General features: G+C 44.5%; 1 protein-coding gene across 1 annotated transcript; it reads right to left on the reverse strand.

Moving 5' to 3' along the window:
• Positions 1-587: 587 nt before the first annotated feature.
• On the reverse strand, positions 588-22,382 carry LOC142784018 (uncharacterized). The gene is made up of 3 exons (XM_075882638.1): positions 22,166-22,382; positions 4,279-4,367; positions 588-1,074 (listed from the first exon to the last, which is right to left on the reverse strand). Exons 1-3 carry the CDS (start codon positions 22,380-22,382, stop codon positions 910-912), a joined length of 471 nt encoding a protein of 156 aa, XP_075738753.1. The 3' UTR covers positions 588-909.
• Positions 22,383-22,608: the final 226 nt, after the last annotated feature.

The raw sequence follows: 22,608 nt of genomic DNA on the forward strand, positions 1-22,608 counted from the left end.
GAATATTGGCTACTGATTGGCTTGCCATTATGTAACCATTATTAGTAGGGAATTTTTCTTACCGGAAGATTTAAACAATATGCCTCGATGATCCGCTCTTGTAGCTTTGCAGCCCTGTATACTTGGAGCAACAGAAAATTGAATGCTGAGAACTGAAAGCAGTTACTCGATCTATTTCATCTTTTATACCTCATTCCCTTTGCTAACACTAGAAGTATAGTTTATTTTTTTACCAATTTATCTTTTGCAATAGCGAGTGCTTTATTTGGTACAGCAGATCGAAAAAAGCCGTTAGGAAGTAAATGTTGAAAGCGTATGTCTCCCACTTGCAATCCCCACATATGTCCCCCACATGGTAATCGAGAATATTCATAGTTTAGAGCATTTTTTTGTAACTAAAACATGGTGATGGTGCTTCCGAATCAGCATAACCTAGCCGAACAGTGCACCACCGACAGTCTGCAGAATATTTATTCTTTGTTTTTTTTATTTATTTGGTACAACAAAAAATGTATACATTGAAAAATATATATACACAACTAAAAAAGGCCCGTTCTACTGCAGGCCAGGTTGCGTTGGGGGCACAGTGACAGTGGTGCTGTCAAGGCCCTGGCTGCTGTGGCTGGGCAGGAAGCCAGCTGCCGCGAGCAGCCGATAATCTGCACTCTGAGAGCGGGGATCATCGGGATGCTCCACAACAAATGCTTCTCTGAAGCGCCGCTTCCTGCCCCCACAGTGATCACCAGACCCTGGCAGCCACCTCTTAATAAAGTTGAGGGCCTCCGCCTGGTCGCACCCTGCTTTTTGCAGATGACATCTGCATACAAGAACAGAAATACCATCGTACACATGAAGCGCTGCAGTACAGAGAATACACAAGGGTACACACACATAAAACAATGAACAAGTCTAACCTGTCACTAATCTACAGAGCCTCAGGTTCACAAAGGCCCTTTTCCATTTTCTGCCATGAAGGCTGTACAGCACTTGCACATCATGTGCCAATACAGCCTTCATGGCATTCACACCAATTTCTCGGAGGCCACGTCCCCCAATCTGCAGGAGGTGCTTGCGCTGTAAAAAAATGCAAGAAGCATAGATGGGGTAAACGCAACAGCACATAAAAATGTTTTCATGATAAAAATCTGCAAGAAGAGGACACTGAAAACAACAACTTGAATTTTCGGGCATCACAACATTTCATTGTTTTTTACGCTAACTTCAACTCACTTGACCTAAAATGGTTTCCACATCAGCCCTCTCACACTCAGTGTGAGAACCTTTCAGAGTCCTTCTCTGAATGCAGTTTCGCAGTTATGAAATCAAATACAACACTGTTATAACCCTTAATAAATATTGATTCTAGCTATGAAATAGTATAATTACTTTGTACAGTGTTCAAATTCTAATACACGTTTCTTCGAGGTTACAATGTCTTTGCCTGAATGTTGACCAGGAGTAGCTTCTACAGGTGGAAAACGATAAAATATGTGGAATTCAAAAAGAAGCTTGGACATGTTTTTAATGAATGCATTGTAAGCAGAGCACAACAAGATAAATGAACATGATCAAGGCGTACTAAGAGGCAACCTTAGAGCGACCAAATCTTGGTCATAGATGAAACTGATAGAAAAATAAAAGTCGCACTAGATGGTCGCACCATTTGCTGTTTATATTTTTCTGTGATAGCCAACAAAGAGGCATGTCGCTATAGAAATCTCATCACAATAAACAAAGGTGCATTTTTCTTCACACTGCGAAATTGGGTGCATGTTAGATTTTTAAAAAAGTAAGAAATCGGCTATTACAAGGCAGGGTGAACTGTAGCTCAAAGTAGAGAGAGCCGCAGCGGACACGAAATAGGGTGATAAATGAACAAAATTACTGAATGTCTGTTTTAAGCAGGCTATTGCTAGTCACTGCCCATCAAACACACGATGCCGCCTACATCGTCTGCTAGCTTAGGATAGTTCACTCGGACTTCACAGACTATAGTAAATACAGTCGAATATCATTAATTCCAACACACTTAATTCGAACTGACGCTGTGGTCCTATCAAAGCTATACCGCGCTCCGAAAATGCTCTCAGCACCCCGCCCAATCCTGCGGTGGCACTTCAGACACCTAATCGCTGTGCTTGAAGAAGAAAATGAAGAAAAGGAAAGAAAAGACTGCGGTGGAATGTTTGCCAAATGCCAATCTGCGACATTCCTGTGCCCCGCTTCGGCTTTTTCCGTCCCTGCCACGTAGAGACCCTTCTCCTCTTAGTACTGCGCATGAAGAGAAAGAGGGAAAAAAAGCTGTCGCAGAGAGTTGGCTCTCTCATGCCGATCTGCAACGCGCCGGTGTCACGCTTCCTTGTTTTTCGTTCCTGCTATGTAGAGACTCTTCTCCTTTCAACACCGCGCATGAAGAGAGAAAAAAAAAAGCTGCCGCGGAGTGTTTCTCTCTCGAATGCCGATCTGCTTTTCTCCAGGTGGAGACGCTCCTCCCTTATCATGTGCTGGCCACGCTCCGGCTGCAGCGCAGATGGTAACAGTGGAAACACAGTTGTCTTCGAAGAGTGTCAGCACTGGAAATTGCCGCGCGCAACTTCTTTTGCCAGGAGAATATTGAAGCCGACGTACAAATGCTTTGCAAACTGCACGCAAAACTTGTTGACTCGTTGCAAGGCCAACGTGTACAGACATGTATTGACTACTTTAATTAATGACGGATGTCCTGTAATTTGTGAATAAAACTTCTCCATGCACATGCATCACTGCATGGTGAGCCCTCCGCTCGTTTACCGTATTTACTCCATTCCACCGCGCCCTCGATTGTAACGCGCGCCCAGTTTCTACGACCAAAAAAAAAACACACACACCTAAGACATTGGTTGCAACGCGCACCCTTTTTTCTCGTTGGCCCGCTTGATCACACCACTCGCGAAAACGACTCTTTTTGAGAGCGTCTTCCGCTTAAATATGAAGTACGGGGGAAGCTTATGCCTATCTGACGTGCAACAGAGCATTGCTGTCACTCTAGTTTTACCGTGGCCCGATGTCAGTACACAAACTTGCTTCGCCCCCTTCTCCTAGACGGTTGTGGTGCCAGGCATGTCGAAGTAAAGAGGCGTGTGATTGGCATTCCCGATTTGCCCAAGCAGGTAGCCGTTGTTGTGCCGCAAGTTTAGGAGGAACCTCTGAGGACTCTGAAGCTTTTCTTCGTACTCCTCCGGCAACTTCCGGCATATGCCCGCTCGCCTTCGGAGAGAAAAGCCTTTTCTCTTCATAAAGTTCGTTAGCCAGCACCTGCTCGCTTTAAAATGGCTCTGCATAAGCCCTTTTTCTAAGGCTAACTGCATAGCCTGCACTTGGAGCAGTTCTGTCGTCACGGGCCGCTGTGCCGCTCACTGCTTAATCACATACTCGCCGAGCAGCTCTTCAATTTGTGGAAACCGACCCTGCTGTGGTCCACTGAAGCCTTTGCGTGAATCTTTGCTGTCGACAATATTCTGCTTTTGTTTCCGCCAGTGCCGCACGCACGTTTCGGGAACTCCGAATGACCGCGATGCGGCCCGATTTCTGTCCGTTCCGGCACACGCGACGACTTTTCTTTTAGAAGCAGCATTGTGGTGCACTCATCGAGTTTTTGGAGTCGGCCCTACCATGCCGTCGATGCATATGTACTACAAGATGACGAACTCCTCAGCACACGTATGAAGTGCCGCGCGTGGGAAACACATAGGCAGAAATGACCGACGTGCCATGCCGACGCACGTAGGGGGCGGCCATTTTGTAAGTGGCGATGGCAATAGAATGACCATATTCATTTTTTTTCGCACTCGATTCTAACGCACATGCGATTTATGAACTCTCCTAACCGGAAAAAAGGTGCGTGTTAGATTCAAGTAATTATGGTAACTTTCATTATTTTGAACTTCTTTTAATTTGAACAAATTTTCTGGCCATCATTTTGAACTTCTTTTAATTTGAACAAATTTTCTGGCCTCTTTGAGTACGAATTATTCATATTCGACTGCAGTACAGTGGCTCATGAGATAACCTGACTAGTTTGTTTCCCGAAACACAGTATCTTAAAGCAGTACTTAATTTCTGCATGTTACATAGGCATATTAAAAATCAAGAAATATACACCAAAGCCGCAGCCACAGCTTTACTCTGCACAGCTGCCTCTGCTGCCTCCACTTCTCCAATCGTACCAGCAGGCAGCCGGGGAAGGTCAGAGGGGCGCTGTGCTGGCTGGGCGTGCTGAGGCACGGACAAGAGCCGTACCTTGTGCTTCAGCTGTCGCACCTCCTGCAGAACCTCTCTTTGTTGCTGCCGGATGCCAAGTTGGATCCGCAGGGTCCGTAGCAATAGAGCTGAAACATACAAGAGTACATACCATATTTACTTGCACAATTTGCATCCTCATATAATTTGCTCACCGGTATAATTAGCCAGCCTGCTTTACTACAAGAAACTTTTTGCTCGCATACTTTGCCCTCCCCAACCAGCCCGAGCCACCTTGCCAGCACACACACAGACACATTTGACTTCATGATGCTCTGGTCAGGCACATCTCTTGTCGAGCAGGCGAGTGCAGTCTTACACAAAATGGACTGAGTGCAAGGTCCCTTCTTCCATGAACTTTTATGCTTTCCCTAGAATATCGAACTTGAAAACTGAAACCTGTTTATGTGTAGTCCGAAATGCCTAAAGGTTTGCCTCCTATCTTCCCACCTCTTCCACGGCAAGAATGTATTCCCGAGACACAGCACAGATGTTGAACGCGTGCAAGGACCTGTCACATCAACTAGATGAGGCAGGTTTTCGCACTCATTTTTTTTTCGGTTTCGCCATCTGACCATTGCGTTTTTACCGTTCCTTGTGATAGGCTACAATAATTATATACGAGGCAGATTGCTGTTATAAAGCTTACCGAAGAAACCTGAAACCGTGCTACCGCTAAGCACATCAGCGTGGAGTTCTTCGACATGCAATATTCAGTATGGAAGCCAGCAGAAGAGTGCGTTGAATAAGACTTAGCATAGAAGCTTGGGTGTGTTGGTTAGATATCGGAGGGAACACAACGCAATAGAAGACTGGGACAAGGAATGGACACACACACACATGAAGGGCGACACACACAGCACTGTGTTGGCATCGCGCTTCCTTGTCTGCATCTTACCTTACGTTGGGTTCCCGACAATTATTGGAGAGTACTTATGTTCTCTGGTATAAACCTGTCGTGGAAACTGGTTTTTGTGAGCACTGTTCGGAAGAACTTCAAGAAAATGGGGGCATTTGAGCAGGCTTAGCAAACAAATGACAATCCGCTTTGAGACAGCTGTGACAGCGCCTGCAACATATAATCCCAGTTGAGCTTTCAGGCCAGCGATTTTTACTAGCTTCGCACATGACCGGATTGACAAAAAAAGTACACATAATACGCGAGTATATACCGCATTTGACTCTGTAGCTTTGATGAACCAGGCAGATACAAAAATTTATCCAAAACTCAATTGATTCTGTTGCAAAATTATTCAACAAACAAATTGCGATGTTATCCATGTTACTATACGATTGTGGCACTTTACCATTGCAGCTTTCCAGGAGGCACACATAGTGCAGCGTTAGTTCACCACTCGCAGTTAATTGTATGCAGTAGGTTGCTCACAGCAACTGACTGCATGCAATGGTGAACATCTTGCATGCTTGCACCGCTGTTTCAGCATGCTGGCTGCTTCCCATACGGCTATCAATTGATGTTCACAAAATTGGGAAGATGAAGAAAGACTACACAGTGCCCTCTGGCCACCCTATACTCCAAACCTCCAGCCAATAAACAAACAAAAGAAACAGAAGTAGGCAAATGAATATTATTTCTAATGCAGCTGGAATGGAGTGTAGTTTTCACCAATTCTGTGTGTTAAGTCAATATGGAGTGAGTTAACTCCATAAAGTAGCTTTTCTTATAACAGTGTTCACTCTATTGTAACACAAGGAGTGACTTCATAGCATCTAGAAGGGAAAATAGAATCCTCAGTATCGTGACGGCGATCGCGGAGATTTGGTATTGCATTGAAACAAACTATAAAGAATGGGAAACAATATTAGTTCACTTTGAAGTATAGCCGATCGGTTCAAGTTGGGCGTCAGGATTTTTTTTAATTAGTCAATTAATTCTATACACGGTGTCTATCATGTTCAGTGACTCCACTGTACATTAGCGTACAACAAAAGCAAAATACAAAGTGAAAAGTGTGTTAAAGCATACGCGAAAAATAAAGCGATGACTGGCATTACCGCGGCACACACCACGCGAAGTCGCTATCTGCCTTGTATAATATTTTCCTCGACTATTTCCACAAATTGCAATCAAAGAGGCTCAAGCTCAACACCAACACTGTTTAAAACACTTGGAGGGGGGGGGGCATTGCTACTTTGGTGGCGTAGGCCGTGACAATATATTCATAATATTATATCTTGTAAACTTGCCTAGCTCTGCACGACTAGTTTTCGATGGGAGCAGCTGCGCTTTGCACATCCACTCTTAAAATTGCGGCTCGAGAGATTTTGAGCTTTCACTTGTTTTTGGGCCAGGCAATTTGTAGTGAAAGCAAGATAATAGGCCCTGATAGGTTGTGGCGGCAGCCGGTGTACGCCGTGGCTGGTACATGTGTCGCACATCTTGATTATCTGGTCTTGTATCGAGTGAACGAGCGAGGCCTTCCTAATCCAATGAGCTCGTTAAAGAAAGACAACAAAAAACCACAATGCTTCCACATCGTTCACAGCAACAGATGACGAGCCCCCAACAAACCGCACTGCAGCACGTAAACTGCCGTAGGTACCCAGGGAGTTACCCGGGCATGGCGGGAGAGGGCGACAAGGGCAGAAATGACATAACAGGAACACTATGTATAAAGGGGACATTTAAAGACTTTTTTCCCATTTTTAAACTTCGTGCACTGTTCTGTCACAATTTATAGCTCAGAATAGTTGTATTTTGAAAAGGGCACTAATTCATAAGCCCAATGGTTCAAGGATGGGTGCATTTAGGGGGCCCATTCTACGTTTTACTTATGCCCTTCAAGAACTTGCTTACAGGGCCAAAGTCCTGTTTCAGAAAGAACACGCTAGTGCGTGGCCAGCAGTCCGTCAAGCATTAGTGCTGGTGAGATTTGGAAATGCTGCGCATGAGCATCCTCATCTGCTACTTCTCTGCTCATGCTCTCGGGGCTTACTTGCGAGGCACGGTCCTTCGCACTTTTCATTTTCACACTGTAAATCAACTGATACCAACTCTGCCTTCCATTATTTAATAAACCAATATTTCATGGTCACGAGGACGAGCTTAAAATGTTTGCTACATCAGACCTGAACAGCATTTTGAGTCATCGAAACTTGCTAGTTGCAGCGAGCATTATGCAAAAAATATGATGTGCTTTATGGTGACAACTTGCAAAACACTGCAGCAACGATTAAAATCATGCATTTTTTGTGCTCACAGGAAATCCCTGAAGCAGGAGGCACAGGGCTAGATAAATTGCGCAGCTAAAATACGGATGCGCTTTCCAATGCTGTCATGCGTACAGGCGGAGAAATGGCAGACAAAACTGGGCGCACCCCGATTCTATGCGCATGCGTCCCATTCACAAGCCTCGCTGCCAGTTAACACCACATGGCTCACTGTCCATGAGCTCGCTTGTTTCCTGTAACAGTGGACCATACGGTACACCTATTTAAAAACGAGGATAGAATGTATATAATGCAGCATCTGATGAAGCCATGACGATGTGTTGCTGATGAAATCTGGAACTCTAGTTAGTACCCTTATTGTTAACCAGCCGACCGACTAGCAAAAAGATTTGCGACTGAAATGATGGCATCTACACCTGCCCTTAAAGGGACACTGAACAAAGTTTTTGCCGCCGAGATTTTCAGCCAAAGCAAAAGATTGGGCCATGAAATTCATAGACAATATTAATTTCAAGCAGAAACTACGAAAACATACTGAATTTAATGAGCCTTTTACAAAATGCCGCGTCTAGCTCTTAGACACGGCGTTTTCTAAAAGGTCGCGACATTTATTTTTCAAGTTTTTTTTTGTTATTCAAGACAAATTTACAGTGCATTGTTCACAGAAAACAAAATTGCCTCGGTAAGATTTCTTTGCGAGCAGCTTACTAATTTTAAGGCAGGCGCGTTGATTCGTGAACTGAAGGATGCGAGTGATCGATCTTGCCTGCTAGTGGCTAGGCGACAAAGGCTTTACCTCATGTCCTGGTGTAGCTAAGTCACGCAAATGGAGCAGAAAATGTGCATTATCATTTATTTCACCTAAATATCACACGTATGTGACTTATTGCCGGTGACAGGTGATCAGGATGAAGTCGACAAGTTGCAAATCTGAACAAGAATTCACTCGAAATAAAAACCAACCTATACTCACGTGCACGGTGAAGTCGAACACGTCGTCCGTCAATGTTGTCGCTGATGCCCGAAGGAAAAGAGAAGATGACAAGTGACGGGGTCGTCTCTTTCTATAAAGTCGGCAGAACTGCCAGAACGGCCAACACAAAAGGCATCGGGTTGACATTCCTCCATCTGGGCATCAGTCGCTCCACCCGGGCATGCAGCTGCTACTGGTTCTACTACTATCTTCTTCCCCGTGCCTCTTCCCGACATTGCAGTGTTGCTGCCATACTCGCGAACCTTTTTAAATTAAAGCACGCAATCATGTATTATCGTGCGCCATACTAAACTTAAAAACAGTGCGCCGGTACATGAGATCACGAAGCGCGGTCCACGCCATCACAAGAGCAATTAGAGAAATGAAACAAAGAAAACAGAAGTGTATAAAATATTTTGTCTCAATACGATCCGCAATCCAGTTTGCTGCAGCGGCTTTTGGCTCTGTATGAACGGCCAAGCTAGTGCCAAGCCAAGCTTGCGTCCCTGATCAGCTGTTTGTTTCCATCGAGAATTCAACAGTGAACTGGCAATTTGTTTAGATGATATTGCTAAAGGGCTTGAAATTGAATATTTCTCTACGTACTACTGCTGTACTTTTCCTCTCTGTTTTCTGATCACAGTGATGAGATTGAGGAGGTTACAATTTAGAAAACAGCAAGTGCAGCTCAAGCATTGCTAGTATCGCTGTTTCGGTAATAAAATGTTACAAAGATTTTGCCCCGCGACCTGCTTGCCGTGTTCAAGCACCCAGTAGAAATTTACGGTGCCGCGTTTGAAAGAGTTGAATAAAATTGCAATATTACGAAAGAAAGGCTCTGAAGCAACATCGCAATTTATCAGGCCTACACCTCCCACACCTAGACGAGTAGAACTCGTCGATATTATCTTGCAAAGCTGTGTATAATATTTAAAACACATTCTTTAGCCCACGATGAATTGTTCTCTCGTGTGGCTTCTCCATTTGGTACTGTCATGTTAACTTACAAAGGCAACTTTCCATATTTAGTCTCTTTACATGTTGCAAAAGCTTGACACGTGGTGTGTATGCCATACTGATAATTCTCCTCGTAACCTGGGTCCGCCTCTTTAAACAGCGTCGCATTTTATTGTTCGCAATTGTGTTTATTTTATACTGTAAGCGAGCTGTGTGATTTCATCAATATTCACGAGTGTTCCCTGACTATATACAAACACGTGCGTCTTATTTGGTTCGGTGCACGTTTGTATGTAGCAAAAAATGTCATTTCGTCAGCGTGTGTCTGCATACACTTGCATGCCCTGCAGTACGTGTACATAATTATTGCAGTAAGGACTGCAAATTTGCATAGCCTTGCATGGGACATATATTCCATGCACCCTCAGAGAAATGTTGTTTGTTATGAGCCTACTGTTTATCATTACATTTTTTTTCGTTAAAGTTTCATTTCCATATAAAGCAGCTGTATACAGGCACGAGCTTCAGCAGCTTCCTCGTTGTTCCATTTTAAATAAAAACACCAAGCCTACCCGAATCAATGATCTGTTTGCTATCATTACTGTTATGTGTTCTACGATGTACACAAGGACAGTAGTATACAAAAAATAGGGAGGGAACTGAATGCCCTGCCTGCATGGCTGCGCCATTTCACAAGATCAGGCGCTGCGCTGTGAAGCTCCCTACTGGCCTGCAGAAATTCAAGGGAGCGTACAATAGCGTGGTTCAAGAGGACTTGTGGGGAATACTAGACACACTGGGTGTAAAAGATGGAGTCACTAATCGTTTAAAGGAAATCTATAAAACTAACAAGGTAGTTAAAAAGTGGGAAAAACAGGTATCCAAGCCCACAGTGGTGAAACGTGTACTTAGGCAGGCGTGCCCACTGTCACCCTTCTTATTCATGATGTACCTACAAGGATTAAAGGCCAAATTAGAGGCAAGGGGACTTGGCTTCAACCTCTCTTTAGTCAAACAAGGAAAACTCATTGATCAGGCACTACCAGCATTAATCTACGCAGATGATATAGTGCTAATGGCCGACAACAAGGAAGATTTGCAGAGGTTGATGGACATCTGCGGTAATGAGGGAGATAGGTTAGATTTTAGATTCAGTTAGGAAAAATCAGTAGTCATGATTTTTAATGATAACAAAGGTAGTGAGCTTAGAATACAGGAAGTCACGCTAGAGATAACAGATAAATACAAATAACTGGGCGTGTGGATAAGCAATGGGACCGAGTACCTGAGGGAACACGAAATATGCGTGACGACTAAAGATAACAGGAATGCAGCAGTGATGAAAAATAGGGCACTGTGGAATTACAATAGGTATAATGTTGTGAGAGGAATATGGAAAGGGGTCATGGTTCCTGGGCTGACGTTCGGCAACGCGGTCTTGTGCATGAGGTCAGAAGTTCAAGCAAGATTAGAAATTAGGCAACGTGAAATATGTAGGCTTGCTTTAGGAGCTCACGAGAATACACCAAACCAGGGAGTACAAGGTGATATGGGATGGACATCATTTGATGGCAGGGAAGCTAGCAGCAAGATAAAATTTGAGAAGCGATTGAGAGAAATGGGGGAGGAGCGTTGGGCTATGAAGGTTTTCAGCTACTTGTACATGAAGAATGGCAATACAAAATGGAGGAAGCGAACCAGGAAATTGACTGGTAAATACTTAGAAAACAGCAGGTGGCCAAACCAGAAAGAACTATCGGTTAAAAAGGAACTGCAGGAAACGGAGACTGACATGTGGAGAATTGGCATGATTAAGAAGTCCGCCCTAGAGATCTATCGAACTTTTAAGCAGGAAATTGCCAAAGAAAGAATCTATGATAATGCTCAGGGTAGTTCTCTACTGTTTGAGGCCAGGACGGGAGTATTGCGAACCAAGACGTATCAGGCCAAATAAGAAGAGGTAGACACAATATGCAGTGCGTACGAAGAGAAAGAAAAAACTGCCGAACACTTGACAATGCTCTGTAAAGGGCTTCACCTTATAGTTCAAGATGATGGCGCAGAGTTTTTCAAAGCACTGGTGTTTAGGGACAGGGAGGGCAAAATAGACTTTAAGCGGGTAGACTTAACTAGAAGGAGGTTATCTGATTGGTGGCTAAAGTCAAGGCACAATTGAAAATCAAACCCTTCACTTCAAAGTACCCGTCCAACTTTACTATTTAAAAGGGAAAAAAATCTAGTGGTTAGTTCACTAAGCATTACGGCTACGTGACGTTAGCCGCCGCCCGATCTAAAGGGTACGGCCACATCCGTCCATCTATCCAGCCAAGAATATGCTCTCTGGCTTGTTGCTCCAGGCCTAGTCAGGTAGATTTTCTGGCCTCACCGTTGAATTGTTTGCTCGGGTTGTGGCTTGCAAACATTGCTGTTTTGGGCTTCGTATCATCTTGTTCCGTCATCATGTCCTCCAAGTGGAGGACATGTCGCAGTGTGAGGAGGGAGTACGACAAGGCGCTGATAGAATGAGCTATCAGTCTTACCAGGCAGGCGGTTGAGAGCGCACCGAGGCAGCTGACGCACACCAGCACTATCCGCTTCCTGTATAATACAGGCTAGGGAATTATAGAAACACAGAGCAGAAGTCAACTCTTGTGCCTCTCTCATGCACTCACAAGGCCGAACCTGATTCAAAAACTGAGGACCGAGCTAAGCAACACCATGCGTGACAATAAATCATGGTCTCCTATTGCAATAATGATTAAGGCACGCATGCAACTTAAACCATTGTCACGCAAGATGAATTCACAACACCATCGAAGTGAACCCAAGGCACGTGCTGATTAATATGTACGGTACTAGCGCTAAATTCATGCAGACGTTTAGTTGGCGCTGCAGTAGGCCTAGTTGAAGGAATGGCCACAGCTACTGCTGTGATGGAGAACGGGCTCATTAACATCTTCATGTAGATTAAAACGGCTTACCCCGAAATGGCTGGGAGTGTCACGCTATCCCTAGCAGTGGCACATGCAGTTGCATATTTAACGATTACAGAAATGGCGTACCGATTTCCAAAGCACCTATCAATACTTCCGTCAAGGCGTAGCACCAAACACTTTATCGCACATTTCGGAAAACATTCCTTTTTCTCCCAATCTGGTGGCTAGGCATGACTACGCCCAAGAATAAGCATGTTATTATGTATGTCGGAGGTATTTTCATCTGATCCCTGAAAAATTATTTCTCTAAACCCATGGAAAAAAAAAGAAAATGGAATTCGCACCTGTCATCACATTGCACCCCATCACAGGAATGGGATCTGATTGGCCTGGCGCTCAATACTCCCTTACGCTTAATCAGAGCTCGGTCTGGCACCAGCTCCAGACAAAACCATTTATAATCTCCTGTCTGGCACATCTGTTTTACTCTGCTCTCTCTCAACCAGAGTGCACCATGTACCTGTGGTTCACCCCTGGTGGATCTTTTTCACTGTTTGTGAATTGCACACAGCCCTTACTGGTAGATCCTATTCCCAATTCTTCACTATTCTCACGGGAGGCCACTCTTTGGGCAGCTTACATCACGACATGTGCGTGTCATGATGTCAGTGCCGTCTTTTTCAGAGTCGGCGCCGTCTTTTCTTTCTCTTTTGCTCCTTCCCTGTCCTGTGTTTCTGGTTTTGCGCTGCAAACAAGTGAAGATGTTAAAGAACACCAGATGTTCAAAACTTGCTGCTCATTAATATATCGTGGTTTTGGGAATTAAAACCCCAGATATATTGAAAGAAGATGCATGAAAAGGGAAGGATGATATTGGAAACTGGCAAAAAAAGGTATGACAGACTTCTTAAGCTATGCTGCCATTGAGATTTTCAGCTGTTCACGCAATTCTCACACGTGGCTTTGATGCAGCTATGCACATATCACACAAGCATGCTGACTGTACAGTTAGTATAACTGCAACCTTCATGTACCCAGCCTTCATGTACCCTCTATGACATTTCAGAACATCTGAGTCAGTGTTAGCATCAAGTTATGTTCTTCATGCTGGGGAACCAGTGTGATGAGTTACCATTTCTACAGAATGAAGCCCTGTCTACCTGGAACAAGCTGCAAGATATATAACTAAACGGCCCTTTTCAGGGCCAGTCAATCTCTGTCCGGCTTGGATGCACCAACTGATTCCCCTTATCATCAACCCTCAATAAAACTAGCAAATGTTTGTACATGTGCAAGCAGTGTCATTCAATATCTTAGGAAATGCTTGTGAAGCAATTTCAAGGAGAATCGTTTTTCTGATCTCATAGTGAGGCATTAGGAACCCCTTAGTCACACCAAATGCCATTATTCAATGAGAGGAACAAGAGAAATATTTCACTGGGAACTATGAAGTAAACAAAAAAACAAATGTTTTCAGATACTACGAGATCATTTCATAAAAAAGCTCAGAAGTTGCTATGTGTGGCCACACCTAATCTGTGCAAGCATCGTGTGGTTACAAAATTCTGTACCAAACATAGGTTCAGCTTTCTGGAATAGACCGCGCTGCACAAGCTAGCTCAGTGCATGCACTTCTGTACCCTGCCAGAGAATATTTTTACCACCAGTATGTTGTAACGTGAAGTGAAATGGTGATTGCATTCTAGGGCGCGTCCTGCAGGACCCCAATAAAGTTGTTTCACTTGATCGGTTGGTGTGCTGTAAGCAGAACATTTCCAAGAAAAATCGTATAGTTTGGAGGAGGACTTAAGCAAGGAAAGGTGTAGATAAAACACTGGATTCACTGGCATTATCCTCACCAAGTATAACATTGTTTTTCTGGTGAAGCTTTGTGTCTGAACAGCGAGCAGGATAAGCTGGTAAAAACATGCAAAATGGGAAGTCTAGCACAGCAATCTGTGCAGTACTGCTCATTTCATGGAGCAGTAATTTCGCAGGCTTTGCTCATTGTTAGCGTTAAGCCTATATTATGTCCACTGCAGGTTGGAAGCCCAATCAATGTTCCCTGTCCTGTATGAGCCAATTTCATATTATGGCTGATAATTTCTCGATCTCATTGGAACTAATCACCTGCCACCCTCTGCTACATTTCATGTGTCCTAATACAAATTAATATACATTACTGACCTGTCATCCATCTTTTTTTCTCATTCCCAACTAATGCATTCATTTTTGATAAACTCTGCTTTCTTCCCATGTCTTAATAATATGCTAGCCTTTTTTCATTTTTCTGAAACATTATCTTTGCTCAGAAGCTAGAAGTTATCAGAAAGAACATAACGACATTCTACCTCCTGAGCATATGGCATCATCAATACAAAAATGTAATAAAAGTGAGAAAACATCCTATCTATATAAGAGGCCCTAAAATACTGCAGGAGGCAACAAATAAACTGGTATTTGTATAAAGGCAGGGACAAAAACTTTGACTACTGTCACTTATTCTGATTCTTGGGACATGTTTTTTAGTACATCATAACACATAATTACACATTTACACAATTTACACAGAGGAATTGCCACCACGTGCATTGAGGCCACCCTTCAGAAGTCATGTGAGCACAAGGATGAGGTAAGCCTTAAAAACCAGATTAAAAGACTAAAGGATGCTGGATATCCCAACAGCACCATCACACCCGTGTGCTAAACCCTCCTGCAGAAAGTCAAGTTAAACAAAACAGGACCAAAATAAAAACAGAATGACCAAAGATCTCTGCATGCTATACCGTACGTACATAAGGTGTTTCACAATATAAAGAAAATAGCGAGCCGATATGATTTTATCTTGTTACTTGCCATCCCTTGCAAGTTTTCAAAAGTGTGTGTACTAAAAAGCAACACGAATAGCCATTATTTCACCATTCGTCACGAGAATAGGTATACTGAATGCCAATATAATGTTATGTATGAGATACTATTGACACGTGGAAACGTAAACATAAGACAAACTGGGCAATGCCCCAATGTTTGAGCAAGACAGCATGCTTAAAATGTTAAGAATGGCTATGGTAGTCGCATAGCCATACACTGTAAAGAATGTAAGTGCAGTTCTATGTTTCATAAAACACTGTTTTTGAAAAAAGCAAGAACAAGAAATGAAAGAGAGACTGTGAAAGCATTTTCTTGTCAGAAAGGCCATGGATCAGTGCATCAGTATACCTTCACTCATCCATTCGGAGAGAGAGTATTCTTTTCTCAGTTAAGATTACATTATCATGGTCTCACATGTGTCGTTGTGCATGAGCACTGTTCTTGTACTCTGTAAAAAAGTGGGCGTAGTACCTTCAATAAAATTTAGTTGGCAGTCAGCGCTCTTTCCTGTCCTTTTTGTCTCTTCCTGAACTTCTCTCACTGTTACTAGAACACAACCACGATGAACCAACTTGCCCAGATTAAGCTATTGTTGACGAAAAGTCAGAGCATGAAAATACTTCAGGGGCTCAGAACCTCCTCACTACCCGTCTAGTTACGGCCCTGGTCTATGTGTTCCGAGAGTGAAGCCCTAGTGGAGCTATCTAACTACATAACGGTGAGGAGGGTTTGTGTATACTCGAGCTTGTTTCATGACATGGTGAGAGGTGGCAGGTTGTTGAAATAATATGCTGTGTGGGAGGTCAAGATTTTGATTGAGAACGCTGAGTATGAGCCAGTGACATTAGGCGTTCAAGACTTTTTGCGATATTCACTCTAGCATAGGACCTTGGTTGGTGGTTGACGTGTGCATTTGATAACATTGTAGTCTTCCATCATAATTTTTTTGCCACTTGGCGTCGACGCTCTTGAGTTGTACCAAAGTAATTAAGCATCCAGGTACAAGTATCTTCTGTCAGTGTTTCAATGAAAAGCTGAATATGAGTAATAGCTTCCATCGATACTTCTGGCATTGGTGTATGCACATTTCGTTTGAAGTTCTCTTCTAAAAAAGGCATTAAAGGTATGTTTTTGTGACTTTTTAGTGTTGGCCAGAACTGCTGGTGTGTCCGAACGGCTCTTCGATTGGTTGTGGTGTTGTCTTGTTCAAGGCCACAGAGCTTTCAGTCTTTTTTTATATTTGCCTTCACAGGAATGCTCTTTGCATGCTTCTTCAGTACTTTGTACTATTCCTAAAGCATTGACTTCAAGATTTTGATTGTGGTGCTTTAATCTAGTGTTCAACTTCACGCTAGCTTCGTTTGCACGCAAAGCAAGAACTCAGGAGTATGGTAACTTTTGCTATGGGTTTTCCCTTCTTCAGTCTACTGTATTTTTGCCTGTGTTGTCTAAGCGCTGACAGCCTCGTGCGACAGCTTTTTTTTGTGCACCTATTGTGTGCCAATGACTTATTTGCCTCCTCAGCTAAAGACTTTTTGTATTATAAGAGAAAGCTCTGTCTGTATTGCTTTTGTCATTTGCTGATGGTGTATCTTCAGTATCTTTTCTCAGTGTACACTATACTTGAATGGAAGAGCAGCATGACTACCTTCAGCTGTTAGCAGGCTTTTAGCTGCTGTAATACTGATTGATGCTCCTTTCCCGGGCGTTCTATTTTGGATGGTTGGCATGTCATTGCTTCTTTTAAACTTTAAAACAGCAAGTGCACCTTTTTCTGGTTACACCTGGTATATTTTTTCAGTGGTTATATATATATATATATTGCTAACTTGAGAAACAAGGCCTCTTTACGTTAGGTGCACATCAGGTGGGAAGAGTACTTCTATTACTTGCCAAGATTGTGGCCCCTTATGGTGGGAATCATAATGCACTGTTGATGTGTCAAATTCACATAGCATAATTCCAAGGCACTCGATCAATATCCAAGGAAGAAAATTATGTTCTTTTGCGTGAGTTTCAGCAACTCATAGTAATTTGTATGTAAATGAATACTTCATCATTCTTGGCTGTCATGTTTTATGGAAGCACATGTGCTTCGTTAATAACAAAAAAACACGCACGCTCACGCCAATGCAGTGGCGTGAGCGTGCGTGTGTTTTTTGTCATTAACGATTTGCCCTATGCATGCATTCACGTTTCTTCTTTTTTTGTGTGTCGTACTTCTCGTATCGCGCAGCCTACCGTTTTGGGCACACGTAAAAAAAGTACATAAAAAAGATGCGTTCCACGCCGAAATTCGCGTTCGCAACGAGCTGGGCACCGACAGGGTGCCCTACGACGCCCACACACTCCGCAACACCTTACCAACCGTTCGCTGCGATGTTGTTGGGAATTCGTGTGGTCGTTGCATGAATATAGCGCGTGCGTGCGTGCGTGCGCGCGTCTGTGTGTTAGATCACGTCAACTACGTATGTTGTATGATTCAGTCACCATAACGACACTGACGGCCCCCGCTCTTCCCACACGTCAAGCAGCAGCAAGTGCCGTTAACCGTACTGTGCTGTGAACGCAAAACAGATTCGAATAGGTCACGTAGATAGGTAGCCTGACACATGATACGATAAGATTTGCGTCAGATATTCGACGTCTACATGCACGCGTAAGACAGCGGTATCCGCAGCAGCTTCGTCATACGTACGGATAGCACCGCATCGGACGTCACGTCTGACAGAGAAACTTGATCGGTAATTTTTTCTCACTTAAAAAGTCTACCTTGCACAACTTCAAACAACGATTATGCATTTCAACGAGCTGTGCATGGTTTAATGATTGATTGATTGATATGTGGGGTTTAACGTCCCAAAACCACCATATGATTATGAGAGACGCCGTAGTGGAGGGCTCCGGAAATTTCGACCACCTGGGGTTCTTTAATGTGCACCCAAATCTGAGCACAAGGGCCTACAACATTTCCGCCTCCATCGGAAATGCAGCCGCCGCAGCCGGGATTCGAACCCGCGACCTGCGGGTGAGCAGCCGAGTACCTTAGCCACTAGACCACCGCGGCGGGGCATGGTTTAATGACGAAAAGATAGTTCTATTATTGTGCCCGGCACATATATTACTCTCTCTCTAACTTGAAAAATCGGCGCGTGAATTGGGGCCAGAACAGCGCCAAAAAGCAGCACACGCAGAAATTGGCTCATATTCTAATATTATGACATCGTGATGTTGACTTTTCAGCTGACGCCGGCAATAACGTTCAAACGGCGGGCCAATAATGCCGGTCTTATTGGATGGCTCCGCCCATATTGGCTGCTACTTGTACAACCTGGCCCGATGTGTCCGTTCTAATAGGCCGGCACAGCCTATATGGGCGGAAAGTTCTGAAAGCTGGCCCAATATAACCAATCTAATAGACTGGCACAGCCATCATTGGCGGAATGTTGTTAATGCTGGTCCAACATAGCCGTTCTATTCGGCTGGCAGAACGAATATTGGGGGTACGTTGTCAACGCTGGTCCAACGTCGCCGTTCTATTTGGCTGGCATAGCCAATCTTGGCGGTACGTTGTAAAAACTGGGCCGTTCATGGGCCAGGCAATGCCGATCTATCTCCAATATTGGGCCAACCTTCTGTGCTGCCTGGGAACCTCCACGCCCTGTTCTGTTCCTTTCGCGCATTCTGACACTCAGTGTTCCACCACGGAACGTGTCGTTTGCCCGGAAGTCCAGATGTTTGTGGAATGCACTTGGTTGCTGCGTCAGTAAGAAAAGCCGTGAAGTACTTCACAGCTTCATCCATGCCCAATCCGCATATGTCAGTTCAATTTAAGTGAGTAAGCTTTTGAAGTTGTTCCCAGTCGGCTTTGTTTACCAGCCATTTGGGAGCATGTGGAGGACATTCATTTATTATTGGTGTACTCAAAACTAAACGGAAATGGTCACTTCCGTATGGATTATTTATGACTTTCCACTGAAGTAATGGTGCAAGTGAAGGAGATGCGATACTGAGGTCTACGGAGGAGTAAGTATTGTTTGCAAGGTTATAATATGTTGCCTCTTTTCTATTCAACAGACAAGCACCTGATGAAAAGAGGAACTGTTCAATGAGACGACCTCGTGCATCATATCGATAGTCACCCCTTAAACTGCTGTGCGCATTCAGGTCCCCTAGAACCAAATAAGGTTCTGGTAACTCATCTATTAAAGACTGGAAATCATGTTTTTCCAGGCGGTGTTGCGGCGGTATGTATAGAGAGCGGATGGTGACGAGCTTAATCAATAAAACTGCTCGAACAGCCACTGCCTCTAGGGATGTTAGTAGGGGTAGATGACTACATGCTACTCCTCGATTAACAATAATGGCTACACCACCAGATGACGCCACAGCATCATCTCTGTCCTTTCGGAAGACCACATATTGACGCAAAAAGTTTGTATTCTTGGATTTTAAGTGTGTTTCCTGTACACACAGCACTTTGGGAGAATGTTTGTGTAGAAGTTCTTGGACATCGTCAAGGTTTCGAAGTAGTCCTCTGACGTTCCATTGTATAATTTGTGTCTCCAATATGGGAGTAAAGAAGTGCTGTGTGTACGAAATGTGTGTGGCTGGTGTCTAAAGAGAGAAGTGACTTATCTTACAGAGCCTTTAGAAGGCCCTGTAATTACTGTTTTGTCTTTTTTAGAGCGGTCGAGGAAACCCCGCCGCTCCTTTGGCGCAGTCTGCGCCAGTGCAGTTGATGTGTCCATCGCCTCAGGAGAGACGACAGATAATGTTGTTTTCGTTGTAGGCTTCGTTGTGACAGACGAAGCCTTAAACCCCACCGGGCTGGAGGTCGAGGGGACCTCTTTAGTTTGTGTGGTGCCCTGGCTGCTGCCAAGGTTCACAGGAGCCTTCGGTGGGGCTGTATTCAAGGAGGGTGGGGAAGCCGAGGCTGCTCCCCCCATGGGGGCTTTTGGCGTTTGCCTCGGCACGCTGGGCGTGGTCCAGGGCATTGCCGAAAACCGAAGTGGTGCTGGCCCCCCTCGCACCACTTCGGCATACGATGTGTTCCCAGCAAAATGCGGGGAAACGCGCTGCCGCGCTTCACGGAAGCTTATGTTAATTTTAAACTTTGTAATAATAATTTCTTTTTCCATTTTTCAGGCCACGCATGACCTGGAATATGCAGGATGGTCACCCTCACAGTTTGCGCAGTGGACTTGTAGCTGACAGTCATCGTCAGCGGTATGATCTTTGGTGCCGCATTTCGCGCAGGTAATCTGTCCTCGGGAGCTCTGGGAGCCGTGCCCGAACCTCTGACACTTAAAGCAGCGCCGCGGTTTGGGTATGTATGGTCTAACTGTCAGTTTAAGATATCCTGTTGTTATTTCAGTGGGGAGGGTGCTAGATGCGAAAGTTAGTATGATGTGCATCGTTGGGATTTCCTTATTTTCTCTTTTTATTTTGATACGCTCCACCTGAATGACGTTTTCCTCTTTCCAGCCTGTTAGAAGTTCATCATCAGAGAGGTCCATCAGGTCTCCATCTGATACAACACCCTTCACTGTGTTCATGGTTCGATGCGGTGTGATTGTGATAGGCTGATCCCCAAATGCTGTGAGTTTATGTAGTCTCTGGTACTGTGCGCTGTCTTTTATTTCAAGTAACAGGTCACCACTGGCGGTCTTTGTGGCCTTGTAGTCTGCGCCCAGCGTTTTTATAAGACATTTTGACACAAAGAAAGGTGAAATGCTTCTAGCTTTCTTTTCTGTACTTTCACAGTGGATAATGTGGTACTTGGGGAAGTTATCTTTTTTGTTTGGAACAAATTCAAAAATTGCGTCGGTGCGCCACCTCTTGGAGGGGCGATTAGTTGTGAAAGAGCTAGGGGTTCCCATAAATTTGGTAGCTTATTCGGCGGCCATGCCAGCCACCCACCACCGAGCCCAACAAGGGGACGCTGCGAGACGCGAAGGAGGCGCAGGCGCCAGCCGTACATGGCCGCTATAACCTAATACATCTACCCAAGGTTGGATATTTACACTAGGTTAACCCTTGCCGCCAGGAAAGATTTGAAGAGAAATGAAGTGAGGAGAATACAGGAAAGATGTAAAGTGAGAACAAAAGACAAAGGTGTAGGGAGAGAGAGATAAGAAAAGGCGACTGCCGATTTCCCCTGGGTGGGTCAGCCCAGGGGTGCCGTCTACGTGAAGCCGGGGCCAAAGGGGTGTGTTGCCTCTGCCGGGGGGCCTTCAAGGTCCAATCACCCAGCGTCGGCTCAACCCCCAGGATCCCCTTTTCCCCGGACACAGCAAAGCCACGCACGGCTAGGCTAGGAAGGGAGTAGAAACTCCCCCGTTAGCTCGGGTCCGTGGTGTCGCTACACACCAAACGCCTACTTGCGCAGGCGCCCCTGCGGGGCTCTCTGTGACTTCATGTTTACGTTATTCTAACATTTGTACTGTGTAAAGCGGCAAACTTGTGTTTCTAGTACATGGATTAAAATGACTAGCACTTTAATTAGTCATTGGCAATTGGATTGAACTCACTGGCGTGCGGCCTCATTGAGTTGGCACTTGGATTAAATGTTTGGCACATGGATTAAATAGCTCGGCGCTCAGATTATTTCAATGGCGTGCAGAATATTTAAGCTGGCACTTGGAATAAAGCGGGTGGGAAAACCTGTAGTTGGGATACTGAATTATATTCAAGCCACACATTCAGCACTGGCCTCTATATTTTCTTCACTAGTTGCTCTTGTACGTTTGTGTTAACAATGCTATTGTAGAGCATTGGGATGGCATTAATATATAGCAATTCACTGTGCACAAAATTTACAATTTTGTGCCTACTTCCTTGCTTACTGGTCGGCCTCCAAAGCAAAGAGGATGGGCTTCCTTGAGGAGCTTGAAAGCATCCAGGTAGCCATTGGTGCTCGGCTCCTTGTGTATTAGTACTGCGAGAGGGACAGCACCAGCCTCGGTCGCAGTCAGCACCATTGTTACTATGCGTTTGGTGGTGTCCCATGAGGCAGTCGAATCCATAAAGACGATCTCCCTTGCCAGCTCAAGGTTATGAGCTTGTCGCATGATGGGGGAAACCACGACCACTGCCCAGCAGGCACTGCTGCCACCACGGGTCACACTTATGTGAGTGCCTGGAAAGTTATGTGGAATGCAGGTGGTGACCATTTTGCTCTCTGTACAGTGCAAAGTGCTTCTGAAAAATAATTTTTAGTTCTAGCTTCACCTTGCCTTTTAAAAACGTCCTACAGGCTTTTTTCACGCATTCATAACATTACCTCATTGTGATGATGATGATGATGTTTGAAGTTTTGTGGCGCAAGGGCCATTTCACGGCCAAAGAGCGCCAGTTCATGTTACTAAGAATATGGACAATGATTGTGATAAGCGGCTG

This window comes from Rhipicephalus microplus, chromosome 2 (assembly GCF_043290135.1).
Source record: "Rhipicephalus microplus isolate Deutch F79 chromosome 2, USDA_Rmic, whole genome shotgun sequence".
NCBI classification, from domain to species: Eukaryota; Metazoa; Arthropoda; class Arachnida; order Ixodida; family Ixodidae; genus Rhipicephalus; species Rhipicephalus microplus.

Excerpts from the sequence above, each read along its gene's own strand:
- LOC142784018 (XM_075882638.1), bottom strand. The coding sequence starts at position 22,382 with ATGGTCACCACCTGCATTCCACATAACTTTCCAGGCACTCACATAAGT. Across the intron at positions 4,368-22,165 it reads GCTGACTGCGACCGAGGCTG|CTCTATTGCTACGGACCCTG; the intron begins GTGCTGTCCCTC and ends TGTATGTTTCAG. Across the intron at positions 1,075-4,278 it reads TGCGACAGCTGAAGCACAAG|CGCAAGCACCTCCTGCAGAT; the intron begins GTACGGCTCTTG and ends ATTTTTTTACAG.